Source organism: Macaca thibetana, chromosome 3 (genome assembly GCF_024542745.1).
Source record: "Macaca thibetana thibetana isolate TM-01 chromosome 3, ASM2454274v1, whole genome shotgun sequence".
NCBI classification, from domain to species: Eukaryota; Metazoa; Chordata; class Mammalia; order Primates; family Cercopithecidae; genus Macaca; species Macaca thibetana.
Window position 1 is genome coordinate 144,958,306 of NC_065580.1, and position 23,519 is coordinate 144,981,824.

The 23,519-nt window shown below is 50.8% G+C and overlaps 1 protein-coding gene across 7 annotated transcripts in view; it reads right to left on the bottom strand.

The window, feature by feature from the left end:
- Nucleotides 1-1,070: 1,070 nt before the first annotated feature.
- Nucleotides 1,071-23,519, bottom strand: part of WIPI2 (WD repeat domain, phosphoinositide interacting 2) — a 47,471-nt gene continuing 25,022 nt past the window's right edge. For 4 of the 7 annotated variants that reach the window (XM_050784052.1, XM_050784048.1, XM_050784050.1 and 1 more), the window contains 10 exons: nt 22,219-22,388; nt 19,932-20,028; nt 19,407-19,504; nt 18,563-18,655; nt 13,041-13,111; nt 9,161-9,268; nt 7,749-7,913; nt 6,731-6,838; nt 5,249-5,346; nt 1,071-4,061 (listed from right to left, as the gene is read on the bottom strand). In XM_050784052.1, coding sequence (XP_050640009.1) covers nt 3,949-4,061; nt 5,249-5,346; nt 6,731-6,838; nt 7,749-7,913; nt 9,161-9,268; nt 13,041-13,111; nt 18,563-18,655; nt 19,407-19,504; nt 19,932-20,028; nt 22,219-22,388 — 1,121 coding nt within the window. In that variant the 3' untranslated portion in view covers nt 1,071-3,948. Of the gene's footprint in view, nt 4,062-5,215; nt 5,347-6,730; nt 6,839-7,748; nt 7,914-9,160; nt 9,269-13,040; nt 13,112-18,562; nt 18,656-19,406; nt 19,505-19,931; nt 20,029-22,218; nt 22,389-23,519 lie in introns of all 7 variants that reach the window. The other 3 variants (XM_050784051.1, XM_050784049.1, XM_050784047.1) reach the window with 1 other exon arrangement.

Here is a 23,519-nt window from a genome sequence, read left to right on the forward strand (position 1 = left end):
AGGCGAGGTGGCTCACGGCTGTAATCCCAGCACTTTGGGAGGCCGAGTTGGGTGGATCACTTGAGGTCAGGAGTTTGAGACCAGCCTGGACAACATGGTGAAATCCGGTCTCTACTAAAAATACAAAAATTAGCCGGACGTGGTGGTGCATGCCTGTAGTCCCAGGTGCTTAAGAGGCTGAGGGAGAATTGCTTGAACCCAGGAGATGCAAGTTGCAGTGAGCTGAGATTGTGCCACTGCACTCCAGCCTGGGCGACAGAACAAGACTCCGTCTCAAAAAAACAAAAACCCAAAAATGAAAAACTAAACCAGAAAAACCGGATGAGCAACAGGGATGAGTCAGGAATGTGTTTTCTGCCACCCCTCGTCCCATTTCCTTGGCTAAGCTGTGGCCAAAGCACTCCCGGCCTTTTACACGTGGGACCTGCTGCTGGCTGTGGAGGCAGGAAGACTCTCCTCTCCAAATGAAACCGTGCGTGGGAAGAGTCACCCAATTCTCTCTGTGGCAGGGAGCGGCAGCCATGGAGCTCCTGGGTCTCCTGACAGGGGCAGGGCCTGCTGTTCCAGGGTGCCCGCCACCTCCCAGACCAGCTTGCACCACCTGCCTGTTAAGCTTGGTGTTAAGAGAAAAGGCAGGGATGAAAGAGACCCACGTGTAATCTCCATGTGAATTACACTTTTTTTTTCAGACAGAGTCTTGCTCTGTCCTCCAGGCTGCAGTGCAGTGATGCAATCTCAGCTCATGGCAACCTCTGCCTCCCAGGTTCAAGTGATTCTCCTGCTTCAGCCTCCCGAGTAGCTGGGATTACAGGCATGCGCCACCACCCCCAGCTAATTTTTGTATTTTTAGTAGAAACGGGGTTTCACCATGTTGGCCAGGCTGGTCTCGAACTCCCGACCTCAAGTGATCCGCCCACCTTGGCCTCCCAAAGTACTGGGATTAGATGTGTGAGCCACCATGCCCGGCCTCTGAATTACACTTCTTACCCGTATTGTCACCTCCCTCCCTCCTGGCTCTTTATTCAAACACCAGAACCGAATAAAAATCGTGTTTAATTGCAGAAGACACATTTATGTTGTAGCGTTTATTGGGTGCCCACCGCCGGCTGGGCACTGAGTTGGGCGTTTGCAGGACACGCAGTCACACAACACCTCACAACAGCCCTGTGAGGTAGGGATGAGTCGCGCGAACAGTCCAGAAAATGTGGGCTCCCAGGCACCCTGCCCACTCCCACAGCTAGGCAGGCGGTACAGCGGGGACTGAAGCAGTTCTTTTTGACTCCAGGTTCTATGCAGCTCTTGGTCCCATTGTTTTGGAGATTACAGGTTTGGTCCCAGAGTCCACTGAGCCCATTCACAACGTTTACAGGTTTTGTTTCCTATCCCCCACCCTCATTGTCCTTTTTGAAGTCTGGAAAAATATAATTTAAAAATGAATATGAGTGTACAGTTTGGAGTTCGGCAAATTAGTACACGTTCTGTTTGGTTCAGGGTCCCTCTCCATCTGGGTCTCTGGCGCAGCAGTGAGTTCTAAAGGGCATCTCAGCGGCCTCTCTCTGTCCCCGTCACTCCCAAGCACGTCTGAGGCCGCCAGTGAGGCTGGGACTCATGGGTTCCAGCAGAGGAAGAGGAGCTGGTGGGAGTGAAACGGGCAACAGCAAAGTGGAGGCGGGTAACCCTCCACAATGGCTGCTCAGCAAACATAGACATCCTCTTCATTCTTCTTGACCAAGAATCTGCAGTCCTCCTCCCTTCTTTAGAGCGCACGGCTTAGCTCTGACCCAGGCAAGCACAGGGCTTCCTGTGGTCTGCATGGAAAGCACCCAGCCAGCCCTGCCTGGGCCACCCGAGGGGGAGTGTGGGCCGAGGGTCACAGGACATCCGAGGCCTCCTCTGCAACTGCCTCATCTTACAGTGTGGGAAGCCGAGGCTGCGCGAGGAAGAGAATTCCCCGCATCTTCTAGTACTACCAATCCCAAAGACAGACAAAAGGGACCTGGCAAAGGAGATTCGAGTCTCCAAATCCTCACGACAGGCAGGCACCAGAACCAACGGCACTTTAACACAGAACTGGAAATGCAGCTCTCTTTGGTGATGGGGAACCCTAGCTCAGGGTTCCGTATCTCTTGTGCACTTTTTTTCCCCCCACGAACACACTCTAGCCAAACGTGCCTCCCAGGAGATGGAGTGCACGCTCAGGTTCTAGAGAGCCCTCTGGCCTTGCACCACAAGCTGCGGGCGTGGGTCAAGGCTGCGTGCTGCCGCGGCCCTTCTCATCCCTGCTCAAGCATAGCCCGCTCTGGCCTCAGTGGTCCCCACCGCCTCAGCCTGCGTGACCGGGATCCCATTTCATCAAAGGTCCAGGACAGACATGCAGGGTTTGAAGGAAAAGTTCAATCAGTCCACCTGCACCTCTGCCTAATGCAGATGTGCTGTGTGCCGCACACCAGCGGCTGTGAGGAAGCCGGTGTAGTTGAGTCCGACTCCAGCGTCCCCTGCATTTAGGAGTTTGCCGTAAAGCCAACCCAGGAACACTGGGGCATTTCACTGCAGCCGCTCAGCGGAGGTGGCAACTCCCCTCCAGCTCTTCACCCAGTGTGACCATGACAACCATCTGGAAACAGGCGTCCCAGCCTTCCTCGGTTCAAAAACCCGAGCCTGCAAAGGCAGGGTAAATACAGTTTTTGCCTTTTCCCTTCTATCCGTAACTTACACCACTCCAAAGATTCTAAAACCATCTCTCCTGCCATTAACTCCACTTAAATGCCCTCAACACTTTGGCTGCTAGGTGTCTTGGTTTGGAATGCAGAGTCTGAGGTACTTGAGGTTGTTTTAATTCCGTAAATAGGAAAAGGGAAGTGAGGCAAATACTGAAGCTTGCAACCACAATCTCTCATCGGTTTGCTGAGGAAATTTTCTAAGATGAAAATAGAAAGGCACATGTCGCCCTGTGAAGGACGTGGCCCAGCCGCCTTCTCTCTGTCGCTGTCTCCCGCTACGACCTCTCACACAGGTAGGAAGCCCCTGCAGACAGCAGGGCCAGAGAAAGGACAGCTCGGACGGCCACCACACTTGAATTCTGTGCTTTCCTGGGCATAGGAGTAGCTAAACTTTCCTTAAAAAAAACAAAAAAAAAACACACAGTTTTTCAACAGGAAGAGTAAAGTAGAAGAACAGATCATTTAATTATACAAACAAAATCGCTTTCCTTTGCTCCAGGGAGTCCAGGCAACCTTTTAAGTTCATTTGCTGCCTGAAAGAAAGGTTTTTAGTATCAGAAAGAACCTCGCTCTCCTCCAATATTCACATGGAAAACAAGATCAGAAACAAAAGTCCACCATGGAAGAAATCCCAGAGTGATCCAATTTGGAAAGAATTTAATTAACAAAATAAAACGGAGGGAAAATGGTCCAGGTGGGGCCCCAGGGAGAGAGGGCTCCTGCCCCAGCCGAAGTCCGCCCGGCACACCTGGTGGGCAGCCCCTGGGCCTGTCACTGCAGAACTGGCCTTGACAACCAGACCCACTGTGCACAACGCCACGGCTTCCTTATGCACTCAGCATTATGTACAGATATTAAAAAACCCAACGGCAGGTGGCTGGAAAGTGGCTTCTAGCTCCCCTATGCTGGCTTGGCACGTTCATGCATGCAAAGCGAGGAGGTTTTGCGGGCTTCACCAAACAGTTAATTTTGGCAAAAAGAGAAAACAAACAAACAAAAAGCTAAAATTCATAAGCAGGATTTAAAAGCCACTGAAGTGAAAACGATGTATGTCCTCAGCGTTATGGAGTTAGACTACCACTACAATCTTTTTTTTTTTTTTTTTTTTTTTAATAAAGTCTCTGCCATCCTCTCCCCCGACTCAGGTCAAAGTTCATAGCAGCAATGCACAAAGTCCTCTGTGAAGCCAGTGTTCTCTGCTCCCCGGGTCAGAGGTCACAGGTCAAGTTCAGTCAGTCCGAAGAATCATGGGCGGGTGCTCGCTGTCCTCATCCAGGCGCAGGGCACTGGCCTCGTCCTCCAGGCAGGCGCCACCCACAGCACCCAGGTCGTCTGTGTAGGCTGCAAAGAGACGATGAAGTCACCCTTCAAAGGCTGGGGACACACCACAGACCCCATGACACAAACTGAGGACTGTGTTTTGGAAACACTGGTGTATGTTTATAAACTGCAGCCTGTATTAAGATGTTCTGAATTCTGATTGCTTTCTAATGAAATCTTTGCGGCCTTTGGCAGCTTGAGATGAAGTCATTTGTTCTCTGACATTCATAAATGTCAAAATGACACCTGCCCAGTAAACAGGGGCTCCCTAATGGACAGGCCACAAACTCCCTCAAGCTGGTTACACAGAGCTCAAAAATAACACCAGGAAAAAATAACGATACTAAGAGACTTTCAGGGCGGGCCTCACGAACCGGAAAGCGCCGGTTCACGGATGGGAGTGGCGGAGAGCAGTGGGACAGCCCCACGTGGGTGTAAAACCACAGGCTCTCCCGCTGGAGTGCAAGTTGGTTTTTTTAAGAAGGTGCCTCACACAGCCAAGGCTGTGGCTGGAGGATCTCGCACATGGGTCTTAGTGCTGCTGCCGGAGGGGAGCCCACTGGCCTCGTTCCCCTACGGCTTCTGCACTTCACAGGCCCAGCACGAAGGCGGTACTCAATGCAGATTTGCTGAAGGATGAAAAAAAGGTGGGAGGGAAAGACCGAGGCCAAACTCTTGGCAGTACTTTTCAGGGTGGTATCTTAGCTGAGAGGTGGCCAGTCTGGGTGCAAGTCACATGCCCCCAGAGTCACCTGAGCTAGGATGACCACATTTTCTTCAAAAATGGAGAAGATGGGCCTGGTACGGTGGCTCAGGCCTATAATCCCAGCACTTTGGGAGGCCGAGGTGGGAGAATCACTTGAGCCCAGGAGGAGTTTGAGACCACCCTGGGCAACATAGGGAGACCCCATCTCTACTTAAAAAAAAAAAAAAAAAAAAAAAGGAAAGGAAACTGAATTCAGCCTTGAGAGGCCTTGGCAGACCCATTTACCAACCTCGCCTATGTCCTCAGAACCAGTCCCCCACTTTCCCAATGAGGAGCCGGTAGGGTAGCTCCGGAGCCAGCAGGAGGCAGGAGGAGCCGGTAGGGTAGCTCCGGAGCCAGCAGGAGGCAGGAGCACTCCGGGGCAGTGGGTGGGGCTAATTACCTTCCAGGTTTGCATCACGCCCCTTACCAAGTCTCGTTGGGGATGAAGGCACGTAAGTACCTTTTGCTGTGGCTGCGCCGTATGTCTGAGTGACTAAGGGGCAGTCGTGAGAGGCAGAGTCCAAGATCTCATTGGCCGTCTCCAGGCTGCCATCTAGCCTGGAGGGGAGAAAGCGACACAGCTCAGTGTCTCCACACAGGGCGGCCTCGCGGGCAGCACACACTGGCTGCCTTGCCGCAACAGAGCCGACGTGCTACTCACCACACAGGATGCCAGGCATTCATCACGAAACTTTCATCTCCTTGTGTATCTGTACACATTTTTACATGAAGAGTTTTACGTGGAAAGTCTAAAGAGGGAGTTATACCTAACAAGGCAGTGTTTCTCTTTTACGATGGAAGAACATAATAACTAGGATTCATTATTTTAAGAAAAAGTCAGGCTAGGCCAGGCGCAACGGCTCACGCCTGTAATCCCAGCACTTTGGGAGGCCAAGGCGGGCGGATCACGAGTTCAGGAGATCGAGACCTGGCTAACACAGTGAAACCCTGTCTCTACTAAAAACACAAAAAATTAGCTGGGCGCGGTGGCAGGAGCCTGTGGTCCCAGCTACTGGGGAGGCTGAGGCAGGACAATCGCTTGAACCCGGGAGGGTGGAGCTTGCAGTGAGCCGAGATCGCGCCACTGTACTCCAGCCTGGGTGACAGGGGGAGACTCCGTTTCACACAAAAAAATAAAAGGCTAGGTGCAGCGGCTCACTCCTGTTACCCCAACACTTGGGGAGGCCAAGGCAGGAGGCTCACTTGAGCCTAGGAGTTCCAGACCAGCCTGGACAACCTAGCAAGACCCTGCACAAAAAAATAATTAGCTGGATGTGCTGTGTGCCTGCAGTCCCACCTACTAGGGAGGCTGAGGTGGAAGAATCCCTTGAACCCGGGAGCTTAAGGCTGCAGTGAGCTGTGAATGCACCACTGCACTCCAGCCTGGCGAGGGTGACACCCTGTCTCTAAAATAAATAATTATATTGCTGCTGGAACTTTTTGATCATAAAAAAATGTGTGAGACAGAATGAAAATGCATTACTTCTCGATGAACAACTGTTAACTCCCTGTTTTCCAAGGACAAACCTGTACCTCACAGTGAGACAAGAGGCTCTCAACCACGCGCACTGACTTGTGGCGGCCACCACGCTGCACCCTTCCTTTCCGAATGCGAAACTCCACCCTGCGGACGAAGGCCTGGCCTCCCCGCGCCTCTCCCCCAGCTAAGAACAAATGCGGCTCCCCCGCCACCCCTGCGTTGTCTCTGTGCCCAGTCCCTGAGGGAGCCCTGATGCCGCCAGCCACAGCCCGGGGCTCGGGGCTCCCTGTCCTGCAGTGGCATCGATTTCACCTGGGAAAGCAAAGCTCCCGACCTGCGCGGCATGGGCCGCCATGCTGGCATCTGCCCCTTTATGTCACTGGTTTGCAAGGAAATAAACCTGGTTTGCCAGGTGCCCCAAAAGCGCGGAGCAGCTCCGTGAAGCGGCCGGAGCAGACTCACCGGTGCTGCTTCATCAGGGCGCACTCACCGCCCTCCTGGGGGTCCAGGTTGTACATGTACAGGTACCCATCGGAGGCACCCACCAACAACCGCGGGATCTTCTGAATTCTAGGGAGAACAAAGAGCAGCCACATTCTAGCCAACTGTCACAAAACGGTCTCATTACACAGCAGCCTCACTTTTGGCAGGCCAGGGAGGAGACCCCAGCAGAATGAGCACAAGAGCAGCTGCAGGCGCCTGGTGCCCACTGACCTCAGCTCACAGGGCCAAGGCTGCACCTGTGGCTGAGCCCTGACGCCCATGGGAGACGAGAGCGGGACAAAACTGGTTTCGTGGCTTCTGGGATCATTATGGGGCCCTGAAGCCCACAGGAGAAGTAAGCGGGACAAAACCAGTTTCGTGGCTTCTGGGATTTATTATGTGGCCCTGAAGCCCACAGGAGATGAGAGTGGGACGAAGCTGGTTTCGTGGCTTCTGGGATTATTATGGGTAGTCGTTGTCAGAGAAGTTTTCGAGGACGCTAGTCAGATAACAAAACTGGAAAACGACGTTTAAAGACGCATGGAAGCCCAAAGCCCTGCTGTCACTGGATGTAATGACAATCTTTCCTGCACTCAGCACAGAACCTTAGACGATCCCAGAACGTTCACAGGCCCCATTTGTGTTCTGAAGCTGGACCCTGGGGCCGGCCAGACGCCTGAGACTCAGCAAGTGTGGTTTCTGTGGCCCCAAAGGGTTAACTATGGCACACTCAAAAGGTTTGACTTAACGTCTTTCATTAAAACCACAGACTGTCCACAAAACAGAACGGGAGACCGTGTGGAAATGGACCCCACACAGAGCGGCAAGCCTAGTGCCTGCCAGGGCGCCTCCCATCCCTGACAACTCTCGACGGAGTGTCGGCTCTAAGGAGCTGCTCCTGTTCAGGAGAAACACGGAAGGGGTCACAAGCTACCAGGACTGGGCCCCTCGGCCTGAGGCACACGGGGTGGGGGATGCAGGCGCCGGCTCTACTCACGTGGCTAGCGAGCAGATGTTTTTGTGGCCGCAGAATGGCAGGCGGACCGTGGCGAAGGCTCTGCCCTGGTTGAACATTTCTGTCACTTGGGAAGGCAGGTAGCTGGTGGAGGCCATGAGCACTTTCCCGAAGTACCCGGTCCAGGTGGTGGGCTCCTCTGGGGGTCTGGAAGGAAAGGCCACTAGACACATGAAGCTGTACCCTCCCTGGGGGGATGGCCACCCCCTACTCACACAGACGCACAGCTCTGGAGCCAACAGCAAAAGTCTCCATTCTTCACAGGAAACTTAAGAAGGGTTGGTTATAAGCAGACACTCAGGGCCCCGGGGGCGTCATGGGGCTTCCTCTGGGAGGTGTCAGAGGAGGGGCGCTCAGCTTCAGGGAGAAGCAGCCGCAGCCTTTGAGTGGCCACAGCCAAGACGTGGCAGGTGATCACACATCCCCTTTACAAGGGTGTGAGGACGTCTAGGGCCTAACTGATGACCCCTGCTAGGTCTCTGTAACAGAAGTCTCCAAAAACCTTGAGTATAGACCCCAAAACGTTATTTTCCCATAGCCTATTTGTGTTGTTATTCATCTTTTTTGGGGGGGAGGGCGGGGCATGTTCCATTTGTCTTTTTAAAAATTGTGATGAAATATACATAACAAAATTTATTCTGACCATCTAAAGTATGTTATTGTAATGCTGATCTGAGTGGGATGTTCTTTTTAAATTTTTTAAAGAGAGGCTGGGCACGGTGGCTCACAAGCAGATCACTTGAGCCCAGGAGTTCCAGACCAGCCTGGGCAACATAGCGAAATTCTGTGTCTACAAAAAATTTAAAAATTAGCCAGGCATGGTGCATGCCTTAGTCCCAGGTACTCAGGAGGCTGAGGCAGGAGGATGGCTTGAGCCCAGCAGCTGGAGGCTACAATGAGTAATGACTGTACCACTGCACTGCAGCCTGGACAACAGAGTAAGACCCTCTTAAAAGATAAGACCCCCGTCACGCTACATATTCATGGCAATAATAAATACTGTGGAAGCCATCCATGTCTCTCTCTGCTTACCCGTGGGCAGGTAAGAGACAAGCCATTCATGGGCTGTCTGATCACGAACGCTTTCGTAGTGAGGGGAACCTGAGGAGGGGCCATCCGCACTGACTAGAGGATGTCCACCTGGGCCCTCCGTGCCCTACGCAAGGCCTCTGTCTATTCTGCATGCTGCCCGCGGGAGAAGCTCATCTGCTGGGGCCCGTCCTCCTCACTGCCAAGCCTGGATGCGGAGGTGCTCGTTCCATGGCCAGCTTCAAGGTCTTCACTGGTTAACAATGTCAGAGGGTGAGCGGACCCGTGCTTACTTCCCATCCCGGCAGCAAGAGGGGACAAAGGGTTTTGCATCATTTTTAAAGGAACGTATATTTGCAACTCACTTTTCTTTCACAGTCTCGAGTTTGAAGATGTGCACGGTCTCCGTGTTGCTGGAGGCGGAGAGGAACATGCCGTCCATGCTGAAGGCCAGGGAGCAGATGCTCACACACCTGGGGAGATGCGCAGGTCGGGGCGGGCCACCGGAGCCAGCAGCTGCCCCAGGGGTTCAACTCAAGTGGAGGAGAAGAGTTCCTGTCACGGGCACACTTGGGCCTGCTGGTAAGTTTTATTCCCCTCCAACCACCTTCTCAAACATTTTCCTTGAGAGAGGAAAATGTTCGAAAGGAAATACTAAGAACAATTCGTTAACAGAGCTGCAACCTTCCAGATGACAAAAGAAATAGGAATTCACTAAACCACTTTTAGCTGAATTAGGATGGATTTATAGTCCTAAGGTGAGTAAAAGAAAACTCAATAATTTAAGTTATAGCCATTCTTTCCACACCAGAGGGTAAATAGGCAACCTTGGTGAAGTTTAAGAACAGAGCAGGCCGGGCGCGGTGGCTAAAGCCTGTAATCCCAGCACTTTGGGAGGCCAAGACGGGCAGATCACGAGGTCAGAAGATCGAGACCATCCTGGCTAACACAGTGAAACGCCGTCTCTACTAAAAAATACAAAAAACTAGCCGGGCGAGGTGGCGGGCGCCTATAGTCCCAGCTACTCGGGAGGCTGAGGCAGGAGAATGGCGTAAACCCAGGAGGCGGAGCTTGCAGTGAGCTGAGATCTGGCCACTGCGCTCCAGCCTGGGCGACAGAGCAAGACTCCGTCTCAAAAAAAAAAAAAAAAAAAAAAAAAAAAAAAGAACAGAGCAAAGGGCTGGGCATGGTGGCTTACACCTATAATCCCAGCACTTTGGGAGGCTGAGGTGGAAGGATCACGAGGTCAAGATATCGAGACCATCCTGGCCAACACAGTGAAACCCCGTCTCTACTGAAATTACAAAAATTAGCTGGCTGTGGTGGTGGGTGCCTGTAGTCCCAGCTACTCAGGAGGCTGAGGCAGAAGAATCGCTTGAACCTTGGAGGCAGAGGTTGCAGTGAGCTGAGATCGCACCACTGCACTCCAGCCTGGGTGACAGAATGAGACTGTCTCAATTAAAAAGAAAAAAAAAAGGGCCGGGTGCAGTGGCTCACGCCTGTAATCCCAGCACTTTGGGAGGCTGAGGCGGGTGGATCACAAGGTCAGGAGATTGAGACCATCCTGGCTAACACGGTGAAACCCTGTCTCTACTAAAAATACAAAAAAATTAGCCGGGCGTGGTGGCGGGCACCTATAGCCCCAGCTACTCTGGAGGCTGAGGCAGGAGAATGGCATGAACCTGGGAGGCGGAGTTGCAGTGAGCCGAGATCATGCCACTGCACTCCAGCCTGGGCGACAGAGCAAGACTCCGTCTCAAAAAAAAAAAAAAAAAAGAACAGAGCAAAACTTTCAACAGGCAAAGTGGTTCAAGTGTATCTTAAAAATTAACTGACATTCCAAAGCCACTAAATTCATGTGAATTTCTTCATAACACTAGAAATACAAGATACTTTCAGCCCTGTCCCTAATAGCAAGGGGTTTTCCTGGCGTCAGTGTTGACCATGTGTATTAATAGGTATGGGTATGAATTAGGAATGGTTCCCGCCTTAATGCAGCATCCAACGATGGGAGTGGGGTCAGGCAGGTGCGAATGAAACCGCCTTTGAAAAATGATGCCTGAAATGGGGTAAGAGATCTGTTCACTGACTCCATCTTGCTTCTAATCTCCAAGCTATCCTTGTTCATTCCTGGGCATAGGCTGTTTTAACTTTGGGAGGAACTTTGCTTACGATATTTTGCAGACCCTGCACCTGATGGATCCGCTGGCCCCACACAGATCAATCAACTGGCTCATCTGATCTTGTGGCCCCCACCCGGCAACTGCCGAGTGCAGGAAGACAGCTCCGACTCCCTAAGATTTCATCTCTGACAATCAGCCCTCCTGGCCCACTGGCTTCTCCCCACCCAAGTTATCCTTAAAACCTTTGCTCCCCGAATGCTCAGAGAGACTGATTTGAGTAGTAATAAAACTCCAGCCTCCTGCACAGCTGGCTCTGCATGAATTACTTTCTCTACTGTAATTCCCGTCTTAATGAATTGGCTCTGTCTAGGCAGCGGGCGAGGTGAACCCCTTGGGTGGTCACCCAAATATTCCATTTGCTACAGGCAAAGGAATGTGAGAAAAATACACGTGGAAGGCACTAGAAATCTTGGAGAAAGGGATTTAACCCAAGGATCAAAAAAAGGCCTCCTTGAGAGTGACACCTGACTTGGACTCCCAGCGTTACGGAACCCGGCCAGGCCACCAGATCCGCCAGCCCACGCAAGACCCTGGTGGGTAAAAGAGATCAGCTCTTCCGAGGATCTGAAAGTGTGGTACTGCTGGAGCCAGGACAGGGACAGTGAAACAGAATCAGGATGGGTGGAAGGGCTGGTGCCAGGAGGCCTGGTAAACCAAGGCAGGGAGCTGGGGACTCACCCTGCAGGACAGAGGGGTGATGGGAGATGTCAGGTGGGGTGTGATTGGATTATATTTACATTTTCAAAGAACAGCCTGGGTGAGAGTCTGAAGAATGGCCTGATGGGAATCCAGGGCAACAGCAGAAACCAGGCAAAGCCTGGATCAGGCGGCGTGGCGAGTGGGGCACAGGCCAGGCCCACAGCTGGGAGCTCCCTAGAGGCACTGTTCAGGCAGAAGGCTGCAGGGCCCAGTCCTTCTGGCTTGGGTGCCAGGGTGCTGGCGGGGGTGGCGAGTGGCGCTATTTACCAGGATGGGGGTGTGAGGGATGAGGGGCAGGGGCAAACTGGCCTGGGTGGCTTGAGGTGCCCAGTAGGCAGGAGGAATACGGGCACCTCAAGGAAGCCAGGCTACACGTCTACCCCGGGATCGGCACACACGCAGGCCACGGGGGTGAGGAAGGGGGTCAGGTGAGGAGCGGCTCCAGGGCAGAAACAGGCACAGGAGGGGAACTGAGCAGAAGCAGCAACACAGGAAAAATACAGAAAGGTGTGGTGTGAGGAGGACCAAGGGACACGAGGAGGCAAGAGCTGGAGGAGCGGTGATGTTTGGGGATACCGAGGTGCACCTGCTGCACCTGTGGGGATCCCATGAGGAAGGAGGACCAGATGGCGGGAGAGTCCCCGAAACACAGCCCCTCCCTCTTTCAACGGCCACCCTCAGGGAGGGAGGTACTGATCTGAGACGAGGAGCCAGAGACTTGAGGTCGGGTCCCGCTGACCACCGCCATGCTATTGCAAGTGGTCCCTAGGGCTCCCATCTGAGGCACTGGCTCCAGAGCCTGAGGCCTCCCCTGCTCTGCTGTCCGATGAGGGAGGGAGAGTCCTGCCTCCAAAGCAGGCACCACAGGGGGCATGCTAAGCACAGATGAGGGAAGCTTTGCAGCCTGGAGTGAGGAAGACAAGGGAACTCCAAGCTGTGACTTCTGGGTTAAAAGAAGGGGCCGACGCCACTTGCTGAGGGTAAAAGCAGAGCTGGAGAGCTGCGAACAGGTTCTCAGAGCACAGCCTTTAAAGGGGAGGGTGTGCTTCCCATGAGGTCGCTGCCCCGTCCCTTAGTGCCAGCTGGGAGCACAGGGCACAGGAGGGCCCAGCTGGTTATGTGAGTTCTTCGCAACTCTCACGCTAGCTGATGGGATCGCAAACACACACCCAGTTTGCTTTTCTGAAAGTGCTCGTGAACTCCCGTGACAAGACCGACTCCCTAGATCTCACCCGGTGACCCAGCTGGGATAGAAATGTTCGTGTGGAATTCTCCTGGGGTTTCTACTTGTTTGTAGACAACATATAACTGAAATCCAAATACAAGTTCTCCAGAACCCATTCCGGACATTCATAGACTTTACCTCTTCACTCCTCTCCGAAACTCAAAGAGTTTTTGTCCTTCTGGAATGGAAAATACCCTAATCACGGTCCCCTGTGGAAGGAAAAGAGAAAAGAAGAATTGGAGCTGAGTTAGAACAGGAATTTCCGATCTTCCACAGCAGACTGCAAATGCGCCACAGGGCTATCTCCAGGACAGCTCTGCCCTGGGCCACCAGGCAGTTTGGGGTCCCCCAGGGCCCCCCTTTAGTGTCACCTCCACACTTTTTGCCCCGAGCATAGAAAAACACCTCCCTGTTCTATTGTTGACTTAATGTTCAATCTTTTCTTTAAACCTATTTTAATTGACTACTTACCCTCGACACTAACAGTCTTGAGGGCAAAAGTGGCATATCATTCTATTGTTCTGAGTCGTTTGAAGTTTAAACTATTAAAAATAAAAGCCTGGGCCAGGCGCAGTGGCTCACGCCTGTAATTCCAGCACTTTGGGAGGCTGAGGCGGGCAGATCACCAGAGGTCAGGAGTTTGAGACCAGCCTGACCAACATGGAGAAACCTTGTCTCTACTAAAAATACAAAATTAGCCGGAAGTGGTGGCGCATGCCTGTAGTCCCAGCTACTCAGGAGGCTGAGGCAGGAGAATTGCTTGCACCTGGGAGGCGGAGGTTGTAGTGAGCCGAGATCGCGCCATTGCACTCCAGCTCTGGGCGACAGAGCAAGACTCCGTCTTGGAAAAAAAAAAATAATAATAAAAAATAAATAAAAGCCTGGACTTGTGTGTGGCACACAGGCAAGACCCCACCAAGGTCTTTTCTGCCACTTTAAATTCAGTTCCTGACCAAGAGTCGATTAGCTGGAAATCTCAACTACCTTATAAGCAGTCAATCCCAACTCACGAAATGGGAAGATGCACATGAAGAAAATCTTACTAAGACAAAGAACTAGGAATACAAGCATGTGCCTGCTTTAATGGGAAGTGTCCTGAAGATGCCAACTTCCCCCAGTAAGTTAATATCAGATGTGCAGATAATGAAACAGATATGAACATCCGGGGGAATAGAGAAGCACCAAGAAAATAGTGAGCAGGACTTTCAATGCTTGAATATTAAAAGAATACTAATCAAGTGATATAATGGTATTAAATCAGCACAAAAAGAAACAGACGGATGGAAAGCAAGGCCTTAAAATGGGTAGCATTCCAACTTTGCAGGGCAGGAAGAATTATTCAACATTCACACCCCTACTATACAAATTTCAGGAGGTTCAAACTGTTTTTTTTTTTTTTTTTTTTTTTTTTTTTGAGACAGAGTCTCGCTCTGTCGCCCAGGCTGGAGTGCAGTGGCCGGATCTCAGCTCACTGCAAGCTCTGCCTCCCGGGTTCACGCCATTCTCCTGCCTCAGCCTCCCAAGTAGCTGGGACTACAGGCGCCCGCCACCTCGCCCGGCTAGTTTTTTGTGTTTTTTTTTAGTAGAGATGGGGTTTCACCGTGTTAGCCAGGATGGTCTCGATCTCCTGACCTCATGATCCGCCCGTCTCGGCCTCCCAAAGTGCTGGGATTACAGGCTTGAGCCACCGCGCCCGGCCTTCAAACTGTTAAATATGAAAACTGTTCAGAATATTTAGACTGACGGAAGGCCGAGGTGGGCAGATCTCCTGAGGTCAGGAGTTCGAGACCACCCTGGGCAACATGGTGAAACCCTGTCTCTACTAAAATACAAAAAAATTAGCCGGGTGTGGGCTGGGTGCAGTGGCTCATGCCTGTAATCCCAACAGGTGCCCAGTAGGCAGGATGAATATGGGCACCTCAAGGAAGCCAGGCTACACGTCTAGCCCCAGGATCGGCACACACACAGGCCAAAGGGGTGAGGAAGGGGGCTGGGTGAGGAGCGGCTCCAGGGCAGAAACAGGCACAGGAGGGGAACTGAGCAGAAGCAGCAACACAGGAAAAACACAGAAAAGTGTGGTGTGAGGAAGACCAAGGGACACGAGGAGGCAGGAGCTCTACTAAAAATACAAAATTAGCTGGGCGTCAGGGTGCATGCCTGTAATCCGAGCTACTCAGGAGACTGAGGCAGGAGAATCGCTTGAACCCGGGAGGCGGAGGTTGCAGTGAGCCGAGATCACACCACTGCACTTGAGCCTAGGCGACAGAGCAAAACTCCATCTCAAAAAAAAAAAAAAAAAAAAAAAAAAAAATTAGCTGGGTGTGGTGGCACGCACCTGTAGTCCCAGCTACTTGGGACGCTGAGGCATGAGAATCGCTTGAGCCCCAGAGGTGGAGGTTGCAGTGAGCTGAGATTGTGCCAATGTACTCCAACTTGGGCTACAGAGAGACTCTGTCTCAAAAGAAAAAAAAAAAAAAGTGAAGAAAAGAATATCTAGGCCAAATACAGTACCTCATGCCTGTAATCCCAGCAGTTGGGGAGGCCAAGACAGGAGAAACAAACACTAGAGCCCAGGTGTTGAAGACCAGCCTGGGCAACATAGCGAGACCCCATCTCTACAAAAAACAAACAAAAAAAGCCAAGCCTGATGGTTCACTCCTGTTGTCCCAGGAGTGGAGGCTGCAGTGAGCCATGATCACGCCACTGCACTATCTCTGTGTTTATAAATAGTACAAAGCGGCCGGGCGTGGTGGCTCACTCCTGTAATCCCAGCACTTTGGGAGGCCGGGCGCGGTGGCTCACTCCTGTAATCCCAGCACTTTGGGAGGCCAAGGTGGGTGGTGACGAGGTCAGGAGTTCAAGACCAGCCTGACTAACATGGTTAAACCTCATCTACTCAAAATACAAAAATTAGCTGGGTGTAGTGGTGTGCGCTTGTAATCCCAGCTATTTAGGAGGCTGAGGCAGGAGAATGGCTTGAACCCAGGAGGCGGAGGTTGTGGTGAGCTGAGATCACACCACACTGTACTCTAGCCTGCGTGACAGAGCAAGACTCTGTTTCCAAAAAAAAAAAAAAAAAGCAGCAGATGACCTACAGTGTAGAACACCAAAGAATTGTTTAGATAGGCCGGGCGCGGTGGCTCAAGCCTGTAATCCCAGCACTTTGGGAGGCCGAGACGGGCGGATCACGAGGTCAGGAGATCGAGACCATCCTGGCTAACACAGTGAAACCCCGTCTCTACTAAAAAATACAAAAAACTAGCCGGGCGAGGTGGCGGGCGCCTGTAGTCCCAGCTACTCAGGAGGCTGAGGCAGGAGAATGGCGTAAATCCGGGAGGCGGAGCTTGCAGTGAGCCGAGGTCCGGCCACTGCACTCCAGCCTGGGCGACAGAGCGAGACTCCGCCTCAAAAAAAAAAAAAAAAAAAAAAAAAAAAAAAAAAAAAAAAAGAATTGTTTAGATAAATTATGGTAAACTTATACAATGGGAGAGTATACAGCCATTAGAAATCAGGATACAGGCCAGGCACAGAGGCTCCCTCCTGTAATTCTAGCACTTTGGGAGGCTGAGGTGAGTAGATTGCTTGAGCTCAGGAGTTAGAAACCACCCTGGCCAACATGGAGAAACCCCATCTCTACAAAAAATACAAAAATCAGCCGGGTGTGGTGGTGGGTGCCTGTAGTCTTGGCTACTTGGGAGGCTGAGGTAGAAGGATCACTTGAGCCTGGGAAGTGGAGGTTGCAGAGAGCAGAGATTGTGCCACAGTACTCCAGCCTGGGCGACAGAGCAAGCAAGACCTGTCTCAAAAAAAAAAAAATTGGTACTTGAGGATAGTTGGTTCTCTCTGGATGGAGGGACACAAACTGAGTTTGCAACATTGAGAATTAGAGAATGAAATATTTTCTGCATCCATATATAAAAATAACCATGGCAAAGGTTTTGTCCTCTGCAGCCTACACTTTTAGATGGAGACATGATTTTTTGGTGCACATCTACCATGCAATACTCATTAATTAAGAGTTGTTTTGTTGCCACATGACTGCAAGATTCTTGAAAGTAGGATTAAGTCACAGGCTTCAGTGGGGCCTCAGCACCTGGCACAGAGCAGGGCTAGGAAGGCCTTGCCGCTCTCACTCAACAGGTAAGAGGATTCCATGTAAAATAAATCAAGTTTCCTCTTTATAGTCCAGAAAAAAATTATTCTATTTTTATGGGCCTTAAAATTCCATCAAGTACTTTTGGGCCTTTGTAAGAGCTACTAAAAAACTTAACAGTGAGACTTTGATTAGTCAAAGGGTAACAGAATTTCAGGGCCATTTCAAAGGGAAAAGAAAAGGACAAGGTGATATTGGGACAGTCCAGCCTAATCAGAATCAAAGTCAGGCTTGGAGTCTGACCCCTCTGTTGCTGCCCGACTGGGCAGCCCCGGGCACACTGCTTAACCTCTCTGAGCCCTTGCTATGAAAGAGAAATATTTACCTTGCTGAGGGGGAACAAAGGAGGTAATGAAGATAAAAGATCCAGGATAATTCACGACCCAGAAGTGACCCATAAGCGGTGACATGATTATTACAGAACTCAGGTGTGAGACTGAAGAACAAAGATCCAGGCGGGAAAGCTAAGGAAGTGAGCCGACTTTTTATTGTATCTTATCTGGTCCATAGTTTGAGGGGAGAGATGACTTGAAAGGGGAGGCTATTTTAGGATTTCAATGAGAAGCAAAATCATATCCAAATCAAAGTAAAGGTCATCGGTGGGCAATGGAGAGCAGACTGGCATCCAGAGGGGACAACGGAGGTGGGAGAGCAGACGCGACCTCAAGACAGAAGAAGAGAAGACGGAACTTTCAAGAAAAGAGGAACCAAAACGAAAAGAGAGGCACAGTTCAAGTGAGGAAGAGAACGAGGAGCCTTCAGGCTCCTGGAGGCTGAGGGAGCCTCGCCACGCGGTCACAGGTACACAGGGACATTTAGAGGCCATCCATCTCCTTTAAAGCCAGACATTCTTCTTACTGGAATCTCTTAAATTCGTAGTTAGAAATACACATGAAAGATTGAGACAAGACTTAAATACACTACTACCTATGGCAGCAACATATTAGAAACGTAAAGTCCCAAAAGGGTGATGTGGACATAAATCACAACTGAATACTGCACGGCCATTACAAGTGTTTTTGAACTTAGAGAAATGTCATGAAGAGTGAAAAAGGATAAATTACACCCATAGTAGGATCCCAATTTTGTTGACTAAAGAGAAAATGAAAGGAAATACATTGAAATGTGTTCAGATTGGCTGGATAGAATTCTGTCCTTGCTTTTTCACGTTTCATCACTGTCTGGGTTCTTTACTGTTATGTGTTAGTTTTATCATTTAGAAACACACTGGGTGAGCAGTGTGGTTACACACGGGACTTCTGTCTCTGGACATTTCTGTAATTTTTTACTACAAACATGGACCAGTTCTCCCGTCCCAGTGGCACACCGCAAGCGCCGCTCACTCTCGGGCAGCACACGCCCACGGCCTGACAAGCAGGTGGCTGTCTTTGCTTCTCCCGAAGCTGGTAAGCATAGGACCTTGCCTCTAAGTTGGCTGTGTGAACAGAAATGAAAAAGTCTGTGGACGCCGGGGCACCAGTACTCCCCCAGGGAAAAGCAGACTCACCTTCTCTGAAGCTGTGGCAAGTTTAGTTCCGCTTGCATCAAAGGCCAATGCCGCTAAAGGACTGTCATGAGCCGGAATCATGTTTGCAGCTCTCTGAAAAAGGGACACCAATAAAGTGTGGCCGCCACGCAGTGACAGGCCACGCCCCAGGGCTGGCACTCGGTCTGCAGTCTGAAAACGCCAATTAGCTGTTCCTAAAACACCATTGCAGTCCATACAAATGCCAAACCCACTTGATTTTCTGGGGCTGGGCATTCAAGGAAATGTTGCTCCAACTTTAGAAAAAGCAAAGCAGTTTATCCCGAAGGTTTTCTATGTTCCTTCAAACATTCCCGTGGTGAGGAGCTCAGCACTGGTCTGAACGCTGCAGCAGATCCAGAAGCAGAATGAGCCAGACCTGCTCTGCTACTGACAGAGAGTAGCGGGGCTGGGCGTGGGGCACCCACCTGTAATCCCAGCACTTTAGGGGGCCAAGGTGGGAGGATGGTTTGAGGCCAGCCTGGGCAACCCAGCAAGACTCCATCTCTACAAAAATAAAAAATTAGCTGGGTGTGGTGTTGCATGACTGTAACTCCTTGGGAGGCTGAGGCAGGAGGATCACTTGAGCCCGGGAGGTTGAGGCTGCAGCGAACTCGGACTGCATCACCACACTCCAGCCTGAGCGATAGAGCGAGACCCTGTCTCAAAAAAAAAAAAAAAAAAAGAAAAAAAAAAAAAAAAAGAAAAAAAATGCAGTGGTTGTATTGCTGAGCCAAGAAAATCAGGATGTCAGGGACACCGCAGTGCTCCTCTTCAGGAAAAAGCCACACTTTAGAGAGCTATTCGAGTAGGAAAGGCATCTCACCAAATTAATGGTATCGAAGACCTGCACCTCTCCGATGGTCGCGCTCCCTGGGTACGCCAAGTAGCAGTTGTCGTTGTTGATTGACAGTGCACACAGGCCTGCAAATGACACACGGAGGACGAGATGCAAACTTCACCTGAGAGCTCCTTCTTGGATGTCAGACATAATTCAGCATTTATTTAACAGAGCATTAGGAACAAATAATAGCTTGGATACAATCTTGTTTGCTGTGTTAAGAAAGTTCTGCAACCCCAAATCCCCACCTTAGGTGACACCAGTATTGTAAAGAGATTAAACGCCTTTGGTTTGAACTGATCAGTAACCTCAAACTTGAAAGTTGATCAAACCAATGAGTTTATGTGGTCACATGACCAGCATCAGTAGGCAGGCAGCTTGGTTTGGGATCAATACTTTTAAAATCTGTCTCATCTGCGGAACCTATAAAAAGAAAAAATCTCTCTCACCTATAGCTATCTTTCAAGGGCAAAATCAGAAAAAGGATTCTTTCCTCACAAGTTAGCTCACCTGCAGGGTTTGGAGGCGTCTCCCTGATTGTATGCAGCACCTTCATGTCCCGAATGTTGTGGATGTACAGGGACTCCTCCAGACACACTATCAGCCTCTAGGCGAGAGAGGAAACGAAACCAAATGTGAAGCAAAGCCAGTGCAACATCTGCCCCAACCTCCACTTGACTGACTCCTGGACTAGACACTCTAGTTTCTTCTATTGCTATTGTATTTTATTTTTTTGGAGTCAGCGTCTCACTGTGTCACCCAGGCTGGAGTGCAATGGTGTGATCTTGGCTCACTGCAACCTCTGCCTCCCGGGTTCAAGTGATTCTCCTGCCTCAGCCTCCCAAGTAGCTGGGATTACAGGTGCCTGCCACCATGCCTGGCTAATTTTTGTATTTTTAGTAGAGATGGGGTTTCGCCATGTTGGCCAGGCTGGTCTCGAACTCCTGACCTCAGGTGATCCACTCCTGCCTTGGCCTCACAATCTTAGTTCCTTCTAGAACACCATGCAGACCAATGTTGGAAGCGCCGAGGATACAGCTGTTTTCTACCAATAATCAAGAAGGAGCCGGTCCGGGTACACTTCTCTCTCATACTCACCCCAGCTCCACTGGGAATTCTAACGAGATCATTTTAGTTCAGTGTTAGGCAAATGCTAACCTACAGCTAAGACAAGTGTGCTGTCAATAGACTTGGAAAGATTTGCTTTTTAAAACTGATGCTGAGTGCGGCACAGGTAAAATGAAAATAAGGGGGTTTTAAAAGGTCTAACACTTTATTGTGCACTCAGATTATTTTGCAAGTTCCTGCTCCATTTGGAAGAAAATGAATGTGGACATGCAGACAATGCATCGCTGCGACGATTTATGCAAGAAAGATGACGGGCATGCACCCAGCTCTACATTAGTTGGATGTGAACACAATTTGTATGCTTTACAATTTTTAAATGCTGAACATATTATGCCTTATAATTTCCCATTCTAACCAACTCTGTCAGTTAACAGACCCGTTCCCAGTTTCAAGTGTATAAGGTAAGAGCGTCTTTACTGTGACTTCACCTAGTCACCGTATCTCAGAGTGCAGCTACTGGCTGTCAACGTGTCCACTCTACAGCCAGCAGCCTCATCAGCTTTCCCCGCGGGGAATGTGGGCAGAATCAGATTGTGAGGGGTCCCCCGGGTGGCGCTGTTACCCTGGGCGTGAGCACAAGCTGGGAGACGGCCTCGTGAAACACGCACACGTGCCATCCACCATGTCCTTCCTCCGTGCCAGTCTTATTAGTTTAGGGGGAGATAAAGTAATAAATGCTTCATTTTGAATTCAAAGTTAAATTAACAATTTACAAAAGGAAAAAAAAGTCTAAAACTTTTTTTTTCTTTTTGAGACAAAGTCTCGCTCTTGCTGCCCAAGCTGGAGTGCAATGACATGACCTCGGCTTATTGCAACTTCCAACTCCTGGGTTCAAGCAATTCTCCTGCCTTAGACTCCTGAGTAGCTGGGATTACAGGTGCCTGCCACCACACCTGGCTAATTTTTGTATTTTTAGTAGAGATGGGGTTTCATCATGTTGGCCAGGCTGGTCTCAAACTCCTGACCTCAGGCAATCTGCCCACCTCGGTCTCCCAAAGTGCTGGGATTACAGGTATGAGCCACTATGCCTGGCCAAATATATATATATATATATTTTTTTGAGACAGAGTCTCACTGTTTCGCCCAGGCTGGAGTGCAGTGGCCAGATCTCAGCTCACTGCAAGCTCCGCCTCCCGGGTTCACGCCATTCTCCTGCCTCAGCCTCCCGAGTAGCTGGGACCACAGGCGCCTGCCACCTCGCTCGGCTAGTTTTTTGTATTTTTTTAGTAGAGATGGGTTTCACCGTGTTAGCCAGGATGGTCTTAATCTCCTGACCTCGTGATCTGCTCGTCTCAGCCTCCCAAAGTGCTGGGATTACAGGCTTGAGCCACCGCGCCCGGCCAATATTTTTTGTTTTTAAGTAACATTTATAAAAGCAAAACCAGGTAATAAGTGAAAGAAACTCTGACATCCACCCTCTGGGTGGGGCCGGGGACGCCTGTATGGGAACAGTGTGGCAGAGGCCTGGGCATCTGTTGTGAATGGAACAGGCTGAGCAAAGCTGGTGGGTGAGGAAACAGAGCTGGTCGCTGTAGGCAAGGATCTGTGGCCGGCAACGTGGGGCCAGGCAGCAAGGGAATGATGGAGGGGCATGCCGGTTGGGTGGGCTTGTCCCAGAGTGCTGGAGGGAGCAACAGACAAGCCCACACCCAGGTGGGGCTGCGCTCACCTGCCTGTTGAGCTTCACAGCCAGAATCGTGTTGGAGTAGCTGTAGTTGCAGATCTCAGTTCCCTTCTTAAAGTGGCAAACCTTTAGCTTCCTTGGTGCTTTAAGGCTCACGATGGCCACTAGGCTGCTGGAGAACAATCTCTCTACGATGCACACATCTTCCGTGTCAGCTGAAATCACAAAGGTAAGTACATGCGTGAACATCTCCACATGGCTATGGCCATAGGTAGAGTCTGCGCTCAAAAACAAACACCTGCCTGGGTGACACGCAGGGCACAGCGCTGGGGGTGCCTGCAGAACATGTGGTCATGCGGTGGGGACAGCCCCGGGGGTCTGAGGGTCTTGACTAGCTGCAGCCTCAGGAGCGTTTCCACTGTAAGGATGGCCCCTCATGAGCATTCACACGAAAGACAAAGGTTCCTTTCAATCAGTTCTGTTGCTGGATTTGAATGGTATAACCTAAAAACACACGAGTTCAGGAACCAAACTACCAGGTAAAGTGAAAGAGTAAGGTCTAGGGGCTCCCTTCATTAAGACACAAACTACTAGGAAACTGCAGTTGCTTCCCCTGGGTTCCACAGACTCATGTGCTGAGCGCTGGCCTACGTGCTCGCATACCGCGGCTGGCCAAAGAACCACACGTCCCAAGTGGCCTGACACATATTTACTTATTAAAAGATGTTGCTCTTACACTCATGTGTCACAAAACGCTGACATACATTCTAAGAAATGCCCTGTAGGGGCCGGGTGTGATGGCTCACGCCTGTAATCCCAGCACTTTGGGGGGCTGATGCGGGCGGATCAGAGGTCAGGAGAGGGAGACCATCTTGGCTAATATGGCGAAACGCCATCTCTACTAAAAATAAAAAAAATTAGCCGGGCATGTTGGCGGGTGCCTGTAGTCCCAGCTACTCGGGAGGCTGAGGCAGGAGAATGGTGTGAACCCGGGAGGCGGAGCTTGCAGTTAGCCGAGATCGCGCCACTGCACTCCAGCTTGGGCGACAGAGTGAGACTCCGTCTCGGGGGGGGAAAAAAACAAACAAACACACACTAAGAAACACCCTGTAAGCAATTCTGCCGTGCAAACACAAATCTAGATGGTAGGCCTACTACGCCCCTAGGCTGTATGCTGTGGCCTGTGGCTCCTGGCTCCAGATTTGCACGGCATGTGACTAACTGGATACTGTGGCCAGCGGCAGCACAGTGACAAGTACTCGTGTGTCTAAATGAAACATGGGAAAACTGCAGCAAAAACATGGCCTGCTCCTCTCACAGGACCACCGTCGCACCCGCAGCCCCTC